The 10,787-nt window shown below is 45.4% G+C and overlaps 1 protein-coding gene across 1 annotated transcript in view; it reads right to left on the reverse strand.

The window, feature by feature from the left end:
• Positions 1 to 1,763: 1,763 nt before the first annotated feature.
• Positions 1,764 to 10,787, reverse strand: part of LOC141077551 (gastrula zinc finger protein XlCGF53.1-like) — a 19,559-nt gene continuing 10,535 nt past the window's right edge. The window contains exons 3-6 of the mRNA XM_073564553.1: positions 3,072 to 3,204; positions 2,296 to 2,445; positions 1,987 to 2,166; positions 1,764 to 1,904 (exon numbers count right to left, since the gene is read on the reverse strand). Coding sequence (XP_073420654.1) covers positions 1,764 to 1,904; positions 1,987 to 2,166; positions 2,296 to 2,373 — 399 coding nt within the window. The 5' untranslated portion in view covers positions 2,374 to 2,445; positions 3,072 to 3,204. The remainder of the gene's footprint in view (positions 1,905 to 1,986; positions 2,167 to 2,295; positions 2,446 to 3,071; positions 3,205 to 10,787) is intronic.

Raw genomic sequence — 10,787 nt, forward strand, 5'->3', positions numbered from 1 at the left:
TCAGCCAGAGCCACCGGACTACCACCCCTAATATCCCACATCATCCCGTCAGCCAGAGCCACCGGACTACTACCCCTAATATCCCACATCATCCAGTCAGCCAGAGCCACCGGACTACTACCCTAATATCCCACATCATCCCATCAGCCAGAGCCACCGGACTACTACCCCTAATATCCCACATCATCTCGTCAGCCAGAGCCACTGGACTACTCCCCCTAATATCCCACATCATCCCATCAGCCAGAGCCACCGGACTACTACCACTAATATCCCACATCATCCCGTCAGCCAGAGCCACCGGACTACTACCCCTAATATCCCACATCATCCCGTCAGCCAGAGCCACCGGACTACTACCCCTAATATCCCACATCATCTTGTCAGCCAGAGCCACTGGACTACTCCCCCTAATATCCCACATCATCCCATCAGCCAGAGCCATCGGACTACTACCCCTAATATCCCACATCATCCAGTCAGCCAGAGCCACCGGACTACTACCCCTAATATCCCACATCATCCCGTCAGCCAGAGCCACCGGACTACTACCCCTAATATCCCACATCATCCAGTCAGCCAGAGCCACCGGACTACTACCCTAATATCCCACATCATCCCATCATCCTGGCGTCAGAACCAAAGCGCAGAGTGGATTTTCCCTGACTTCCATACCAATGATCCCTTTAATAGAACCCTGTGTCAGAATGAGAGCGCTGAGGGATTTGCCCTAACTCCCATACAGGAGATCCCTTTAAGAGAAGACTGGGGTCAGAACCAAAGCGCTGCATGGATTTGCCATGACTTCCATACCGGGGATCCCTTTAAGAGAGGCCTGGGGTCAGTATCAAAGCGCAGAGTGGATTTTCCCTGACTTCCATACCGGGGATCCCTTTAATAGAACCCTGAGGTCAGAATCAGAGTGCTGAGGGATTTGCCCTGACTTCCATACAGGAGATCTCTTTAAGAGAGCCTGGGGTCAGTACCAGAGCATTTGAAGGCAATTGCCCTGACGTCCATACCGGAGATCCCTTTAAGAGAGGCCTGGGTTCAAAACTGAAGCGCTGGATGGATTTGCCCTAACTTCCATACCAATGATCCCTTTAAGAGGCAAGATGTGCCTATGGGACGGAGGATGTGTGATGGGTATATGGGCAGGGAGGGGGGGATTCATTTCTGTCATGCTCTCTGCTCCTTTCTGGGGGGGGCAGACAATGGCTGGGAGCTTATGTTCCCGGGGATGCTAGATTTCTCCCACCATGTCAGTGTCTGCTGAGGTGTTGTCAAGTGGGAAAACTTGCTCATAGCAACCAATCACAGCTCAGCTGCTTTTAACCAGCTCTGGTGAAATGAGAGATGCTTAGTGATTGGTTGCAAGGAAAACTGCTGCTGCTCATAGCAGCCAATCACAGCTCAAATTCTTTTGAACAGCTCTGGTGAAATGAGAGATGCTTAGTGATTGGTTGGTGACACACACACACACATTCAGTTTTATATATAGAGATATAATACTGGTGGATAAAACAAGACTGAGCACAAGACCTTCACAGCCGTCTACACATCATAGGGGAGATCTCCTGACACCTTCTCTCCATCTACCTGATGATCCTGAGGAGCACTGGGATCTTCTTGGTTACAGTCCTGTGGAAGAAGAGGACGGGGACATCTCTCTGGTGTTGTCCTCTTACTGGATAGATCTGGAGGAAACACATACAGGGACGGAATTCATTCTCTACATACAGATAATTATAGGCCGTGTGTATTTAGTCCTGTCTATTACCTGGTGATGTGAGGGGCTGGGGAACCTCCATTATGACGTTCTTGTACAGATCTCTGTGTCCTTCTAAATTCTCCCACTCCTCCATGGAGAAATAGACAGCGACATCCTGACACCTTATAGGAACCTGACACATACAATGATACCGTCATCCCCCGATCTATTCATAGTGTTACTATATAATGTCCCAGCATTCCCAGCAGTGTCACCTCTCCAGTCAGCAGCTCAATCATCTTGTAGATGAGTTCTAGGATCTTCTGGTCATTGATGTCCTCATGGATCAGGGGGTGAGGTGGAGGCCCCGTGATTGGGCTCAGGGGTATTCCCCATCCCTCAGACACAGGGTCCTGACAGCGATCACTAGAGGTCTTCTTCACCACTGTGTAATCCTGGTTATGGAGAGACACATTAATAAATCTCACTACAGACATTTCCAGAGTCCTCACCTCTCCAGTTCTGTCCATCTGTTATTCCCATAGATAAGAATGATGTAATGTGACGTCATCAGAATCTCTCACCTCTCCAGTGAGACGGAAGAGGATCTCTAGGGTGAGGTGTAACATCCTCTCCGCCATCTTGTCTCTGTCCATATCCATCCTTGATGGGTAAATCAGGAAAATTCTCTTCTGTAGAAGATCTTCACTGAGAGGATCCGATATTGTAGAGACCTGAATGAGAAGAAGATGATCCGATGTAACATCATAAGAATCCTGTGTAATAATACAATTACTGGAGATAATAAGGGAAACATATGAGGAGATTTATTATCTTACAGTGTTTAGTTTTCTTCCCTGACATCTACTAATAAAACCTATATATTTAGGCCACAGACAACAAGCAGTTTCCTCCTCGGAGTCGGCAGCTGAACACGTTCCTCATAGACTCATCTTCCATAACGCTAATTCTCGTCTCATTACCGACACTGGAATCGGCATTAGCAATACTGCAGGAGATATTCATTACACGCGACATGAGAAATAACTCCTTCATGATGAGGACGACATCTTCATCTTCTACTGCGGCTCTAGAGACAGATGTGGCCAGAGTCGGTCACTGCCTCCATCCCCACCGGCCGTCTATATGAAGGTTTCCCGTCTTCCCCGCACTGGAATCTTCTCTCACGTTAGATCTCAGCTCTGAGTCACACACAGAAGTTTGAGGCTTTTCTGGAAGAACAGGACAGGAGAGATCTGAGGCCGATGTCTCCATGTACAGGGTTTCCCCTCGGGATAAGAGGCTTCTCTATCCCTTTCCCCCAATTAGAGGGGACACCTGTGGATATCGGGGTCTTTACCGGCTGCAGTCCTGGGGGGATTTACTCGGTAACGTGGACGTTGGACAAACGTCACCATCAATTCCCATCAGAGTGAAGGAACATCGCTCCTCTATTCAGCTCTATGGATCCAGGATGAAATCCACTGCGGCCCCTGCAAGAAAAGAGCAAAGTCTGGTGAGACCCCCGAGGCCGGAGATTTCTACAGCTGCTCTGTGTAAAGTATGAAAAACCAGAGAGTTTTTTTAATCCTATTACAAGAAAAAAGTCCAAATGACTCTAATCCAAGACAATTTACAGGTGGACATCCATTGTCTTTATTACAGACGGACATAGATGTGAATACACATAGAAGATTAGAGCTTATAATAATAGATATCCACAGGAGCAGGCGGCAGCGGATCACCTGGAGAGCACCGGAGGGGATCAAACATGAGACAAACGAGATCATCTCAATCACTACATAGTAAAGTGCAGATGCTAAAAATGAGGAAAAAGGAGGGGCAGAATGATGGGTTAAATACCCATATTATATGGAATAAATAGCACTAAAAGGGCCACACATCAAGTATAAAATCATGTGACCAGCAAAAATAATAATGGCAGCAATCATGAGCCAAGAGGCCCTGTACTCAAATGACACTTCATAACCTACCCATATCCAGAGCACAGAAGCCCCGAACCTGCAGAGCCACACTCCACATATATGGCTGCTCTGTCCGCACAGGACCTGTGATGAGGTCACAGGAGGGGAGGAGTCAGGGGTCACATGATCAGAGGCCTCAGTGTGTGCAGGACTCAGCTGTGCAGGTTCAAATAAGGATGAGGAACAGCATCTGGTCTGGGTGAAAAATTGTATCAAAAATGTATTCTGCCAGTACAAAATACAACGTTTCGGCCATATTGTGGCCTTTTTCAAGTATAACATAACAGCACAAATGGTGGCCTTTTATAGTGTGGCACAGCCAATCACCATTTAGGTAACACCCATCATGCGCGGTGCTATGCAAGGGATCAGCCACACGAACCGCCCACCGGGGAGGACCGCGCACGCGCAGAGGCCTAGAGCACGCGATCACATACCGCACTCCCTCACAAACCCGCGCATGCGCTGATTAACAAAAACAAGTGTAATACCACACTTGAATAAATGAGTCCACACAGATAGTCCAAAATGCTCCCAAACAACGCAGCATATAAGAGACATGTGGCTGATCCCTTGCATAGCACCGCGCATGCGCGGTGCTCTGTGACGGAGACGTCACGTGACCGGACCTGCGGGGATGGGCGGCGCGCACCGTGACCTGGTGGTGCGCGTCATTAGACTGCGCTCCTGATACAACCTGGCTCTGGCTGATGTTGTCATATGGGGAGAGGGAACTCTGCCGATATAGGGATTTGTGAGTCCTCATATGATTGGTCCATTGGGGTTGGCGCCACTATTATGTGATTAGGGATTGGCGGTTTATATATGGATATGTATTACTGCAAGTGATTGGTGCATTATTTCTATGGATACCTTTGATGCATCACGATCATTGGTGGCTGATTTGGGGATCGTTGTTTATATATGAAATGCTTTTGCAATATTTCTAATATGAATATGACCATTATTGTTAACGACTAGATAAACTGTGCTATTGTATATGTATCTGATGGATGTATTTATATGTATTTTATGTATGGATTTTCTGTGATGGGTGTTACCTAAATGGTGATTGGCTGTGCCACACTATAAAAGGCCACCATTTGTGCTGTTATGTTATACTTGAAAAAGGCCACAATATGGCCGAAACGTTGTATTTTGTACTGGCAGAATACATTTTTGATACAATTTTTCACCCAGACCGGATGCTGTTCCTCTTCCTTATTTGGACTATTGTTCATTTGGGTCCATGAACCTTTGAACTGGCATCCAATCCTCCGCTGTGCTGTCAGCTGCTCTTTGCTGTCCGCTGTGCTGGTTGTCATGGTGGTGGATGAGGGGAAGTTTATGTGTGGGGTCAGGAGGGGTTTACAGGGTGGATGTAGCAGAGCCGCGTGTGTACGAGGTGTACGGAGCGGAGCCCTGTGTGTACGAGGTGTACAGAGCGGAGCCGTGTGTGTACGTGGTGTACGGAGCGGAGCCGCGTGTGTACAAGGTGTACGGAGCGGAGCCGTGTGTGTACGAGGTGTACGGAGCGGAGCCGTGTGTGTACGAGGTGTACGGAGCGGAGCAGTGTGTGTACGAGGTGTACGGAGCGGAGCCGTGTGTATAAGGTGTACAGAGCGGAGCCGTGTGTGTACGAGGTGTACGGAGCGGAGGTGTGTGTACAAGGTGTACAGAGTGGAGCTGTGTGTGTACGAGGCGTGCGGAGCCGTGTGTGTACGAGGTGTACGGAGCAGAGCCATGTGTGTACGAGGTGTACGGAGCGGAGGTGTGTGTACGAGGCGTACGGAGCGGAGCAGTGTGTACGCGGTGTACTGAGCGGAGTCGCATGTGTACAAGGTGTACGGAGCGGAGCCATGTGTGTACGAGGTGTACGGAGCGGAGCAGCGTGTGTACGAGGTGTACAGAGTGGAGCCATGTGTGTGCGAGGTGTACGGAGCGGAGCCGAGTGTGTACGATGTGTATGGTGCGGAGCCGCGTGTGAACAAGGTGTACGGAGCGGAGCCACATTTCTGCCGACCTATCTGTGTACTCTGTATACCCCATCTTCAGTCACAGACCCCTCTGTGTACGCTGTATACACCCGTATACCCCCAGCTTCAGTTGGAGACCCCTCTGGGTATGCTGTATACATCTGTATTACCCCAGCTTCAGTTGTAGACCCCTCTGTGTACTCTGTATACACCCGTATACCCCCAGGTTCAGTTGCAGACCCCTCTGTGTATGCTGTATACACCTGTATACCCCCAGGTTCGGTTGCAGACCCCCCTGTGTATGCTGTATACACCCGTATACCCCCAGCTTCGGTCGCAGACCCCTGTGTATGCTGTATACACCTGTATACCCCCAGGTTCGGTTGCAGACCCCTGTGTGTATGCTGTATACCCCCGTACAACCCCAGCTTCAGTCGCAGACCCCTGTGTAGACTGTATACACCCGTATACCCCCAGCTTCGGTTGCAGACCCCTGTGTGTAGGCTATAAACACCCGTATATCCCTAGCTTCAGTCTCAGACTCCTGTGTACACTGTATACACATGTATACCCCCAGCTTTGGTCGCAGAACCCTGTTTACACTCTATACACCCATAACTCCCCAGCTTCGGTCACAGACCCCTCTGTGTACACTGTATACACCTGTATACCCCCAGCTTCGGTCGCAGACCCCTGTTCACACTGTATACACCCGTATACCCCCAACTTCAGTCGCAGACCCTGTGTACGCTATATACACCTGTATACCCCCAGGTTCGGTGTTATAATAATTGTAATAAAGTCCTTTTTTTATGTGCGTGTATATATATATCCATACGTGAATGTGTGCGAGTATATATATATATATATACACACACATGATTGTATAAGCCATTTATTTTGCCTAGACTTTGAAACTCTTTTTAGTTTACGTATTGTGAAACATATGGGTGTTACCTTTGGGTGTTACTTTTTGTGAACGTTAGCTGGCTTTCCTTATCTTGCGTGACTTCTCTGGTAATGTAGATAAGGATTGTTAACAGCTACGCTTATTCTAATTGCATGTACTATTTTTCTTGCAAATTTAGTGTTTTCAACGCCTTCTTTTCCTGCTATTTAAACTCTAAGAATATGTATTGAAGTTAGACAGAGGACTGCCCACACCTGGTGTGGCCGTCATTCTCTCTCCATGCCCGCATGTCCAAATAAAGAAGCATCTTACTTATTCAGGTCTGGACGATTTCTAATTGGAACATAAAAAAATCCCTGACATTTGGTGCGTTGGCCGGGAATCCAACACCTTTCCCTCACCGGTGAGTACTGTAAACCGTGCACGGGGGAGTCTGGAACTCCTTAAGTAAGTCCTCCGCCTTGCCATTAGGCGTCAACAGGGGCATTATCAGTTATCCCGGACTGAGGGAAAGTGATGGATTTCGTATAATCTAAGGATCTCTGGGAATCGTCTGTATCTGAATACAGGTAAGAACATTTAATAATTTTCATTATATTCGGTAACCTTGTTAATCCAGTATGAATGTTATTCTAGGAATTGAATGGGAACTGTGATTGTAGACTTTTCCAATTGGGGTTTGCGAGAGGCTCCTGTAAGTTGGTAGTTTGCATGCAATTGGAGTTATAATAACTCCTGTTGCTAAGCTCCATAGGAATGGGGTTTGTTTGTTCTTGTAAAATATTCCGAAGAATAATAATAATCTTTTTTTTATTTTTGAATGGGATGAATGTTATTTTAGGAATTGAATAGGGAACTTGTGGACTTTTCCAATTGGGGTTTGTGAGAGGCTCCTGTAAGTTGGAGGTTTACATGCAATTGGAGTTATTAAACCTCCTGTAAGTTGCGAAGCTCCATAGTGATTGGGGTTTGTTTGTTCTTTTAAAATATTCCACTGAATAGCAATAATCTTTTTTTTTTATTATTTATTTTTATTTTTGAATGGGTACAAAGCCAGTGTGAGAAGGCTACTGTGCAATAAAAAACTCCCTGTGCACGTTAAATTGATCTAGATGGGAGAATCGAGGGAGATTCTTGTTAGATTAACCCCTTAATGACAGCCAATATGTCTTTTTACTGACCTGAGATTTAAGAGAATATCATCCCCGTGCAGGTGATGATCCAGCAGCTGTCGGCTATCCACTATAGCTGACAACTTGCTGTATCCGGCTATACCACTTTGCAATAATTCCTGAAAATCACCTGAAGGGTTAATAAACTACCTGACAGAAGTTTTCAATATGTCAGGGGGTGCTGTTTTTTAAAAAATGGGCTACTAAGGGGTTAAGGAACCCGGTATAAGATGAATTTTTGCCGGTATTCTGTTTTGTCTTCTGTACTTTGTTGAATGTTGTTTTCTGGTAAGTGTGCTGTTTTGTCTGTCTTTTAAAATTATAGAACTAAAACGCCATAAATATATGTTTTATGTTACTCATGAGACTCCTTGAATGTTATCTTGAGTGAATGTATGAGGATTTAAATATAAAATCCTGAGTGTATAAGGGAGTCCAGTAGGCGTGGTTAACAGTCATCTGTGGACTGGAGACAAATCATAGGTTATTATAGTGATATAAATCACCTAGGTACACGCGACCTGATCCCCATAGAGAATATTCTATGTTGTTATGTTATATGTTTTTCTTTTAATAAGACAGAGTGACTGAACCCTCCTCGTTTAAAAAGTGGACACAAAGTCAGATTAAGATCTTATAATGATCACTGAGGAGAGTCCGCGCCTGTGGTGCTTTGAATACCTGATATTAAGAACGGGAACGTCTCTGGATAAAAAGAGACAGTGTCATTAGACTTTATCTCAGCACTTCAGGAATAGGAGTACGAGGGAACTTTACTCTCTTGTCTTATATGTCTCTGTGTATGTGTGTATGTCCAGTCCCTAACTGTGGAAGCTGTTGTACCTTGTGTGTTTGCACTGTGACGTTAGTTAAAAGTCCATGAGAGTGACCATAGCCCTTGGGGACCTTTCTTGTTTGTTACACTGTGTTGTCACACTCACCCCTTACAGGCTTTCCTTGGACGGAGGTGGCAAGATATAGAGATACAAGCTGGTAAATACCTAGGACATAGTGTAATCAGTGAGGATTATTTAGATCCTGGATATTAGTAACAGTAATTGTATTGTTGCTATTTTATCTTCTTGTTGACTTATGAATTTCACTGATATTTGTCAATCTTCTTGCAAGTGGGTAGAAATCCATTGTGCTCCAAGGTTTATATTGTGTATTGTCCTTATTTTGTTTTTTGTCTTTTTGTGTTTAAGAATTTTACGTAACATCCTTATGGGGCTTTATCCCATAGACATATAGATATATATTTTAAGACCTTGTCCTCATTGTAGGGCAGGATTGTTATTGACCATTTCATCTGATGGCTGGAAAGTTATTAAGATTGTACCAAGAAGGTATCCCTGGAATGAAGCAGGATATGGTCCTTTTTCATCGAGTACCCAGAGAGAACAGCCTTCAGATCAAATGTGCAATGTGTCCTTATTGGTAACTTATAGGCCGAACTCTTATATATTATAACAAATAGAGAGTAAAAATTCTATATCGCTGACATTGTCTTTTTAGTCTTGACAATCTAGGAGTAGGCACCACCCAGAGCAAACAGTCCTGAAGTGGGGAGATAAGCTGTTAGCATGAGAATTGTTGTGGAATGTGGTTGTGGTTTTGAGATAAGAAGGGGCCACTAGGAGATCCTGAATGTGTCCCCGGATGGATGGGTTGTATTTTATGATAAACTTAGTTTCATAAAATGTGAAAATTTGGTACAGGAAATGGAAAAGTGTAATGAGAGGAAATATTTAATTTGGCTAAAGTAGAAATACATTTATAAAACACTGTATTTCCAGAAGTAACTGTCCTTGTGGGAAGCCATGAGGTCACTTTTCTTGTTGATTTCTTGTTGATTCAGGAGCACTAGAACCTTAGTACTTCCAGAAGAGATACCGACTATTGGACTGTCTGCTGTCTGCACAGTGGTAAAAGGAGCAAGTGGTAAGACACAGAGAACCATTGTCTACGCCTGTGGAAACACCGGGCCCTCAGCACAGGTAAAAGTGCAATTACACAAATTATAATATCAACTCTGTGGGAGGGATATGATGCAAGCCCTGAGCCTGGGAATAATTCCTACTGCTGCCGGACTATAGGTGAAATCCATGGCTGAGACAATGGTGCTCCAGGGGTATGGGGAATCTAGATACTATTACAGTCTAGATCTAATAACTGAAGGACCATCCTCAGTTACTGAGTCCTTAATCAAGGAAGCAATAGATAAAGGTACACAAATGTAGATGTTCACACACCTGAAGAACTACACAGCACCATGTACTACAGGTATTTCAGGGGTCCTGATGTAAAATATGAGAATTTCCATGCTCTAGATTGTTTATTGCACACCATATACTGGAATTATAAAGGGAACTGTGCCGTCAGTTGTAAACTGTCAGAACAAATTAAATTGTTGTTTTTGCTTTTTAGAGGCACCGAGCCACATGTTTCCCTCTCCAGATGTAAAGGTAGATCATGGAAATTCCTTGGTGATTTTGTTGAAGAGTGTAAGGAAAGTAACAATGGGAGGATTTGGGTGATGGCTTATTTTGCAGTGCCAGACTGCAGGCATGTTCACAAGTACAAAAAGTGGAACACCATTTCTAAACCCAGTGTCCACCTGCAGCGAGGCAGGGGAACGAGTGAGAAATGCTGATCCTTTCCTAGAATTAGAAGAATTGACCACATACCCAGGATCTTTGTGGTCCTCATGACCTGCAGATGTGGGATTGATAAAAGGGGTGATTATACCCTGTCCAGCTCACCTTGTAACACAACCTTGTTTCCAGTAGGGAGGGCGCCCCCATCTGTAAACGAGGCTGTGATTCCAAGAGCCCCCACAGGGCCAGACCTCCATACTCTGCTGAATGACTGGAGGCCGGAACATAAGGTCTTTACAGTGATGTCTTCAGCATCCTGGTACATCCAGATAGCCAGGTTTGGTTTGTACTCACATATAAGGGGAGCAGGTATACAGTCACCAGAATCCCACAAGGGTACTGTGAATCACCTACTATTGTTTTCCAGGTAAAATCG

This window comes from Dendrobates tinctorius, unplaced genomic scaffold, assembly GCF_039654945.1.
Source record: "Dendrobates tinctorius isolate UK_male_01 unplaced genomic scaffold, ASM3965494v1 ptg000456l, whole genome shotgun sequence".
Lineage (NCBI taxonomy): Eukaryota > Metazoa > Chordata > Amphibia > Anura > Dendrobatidae > Dendrobates > Dendrobates tinctorius.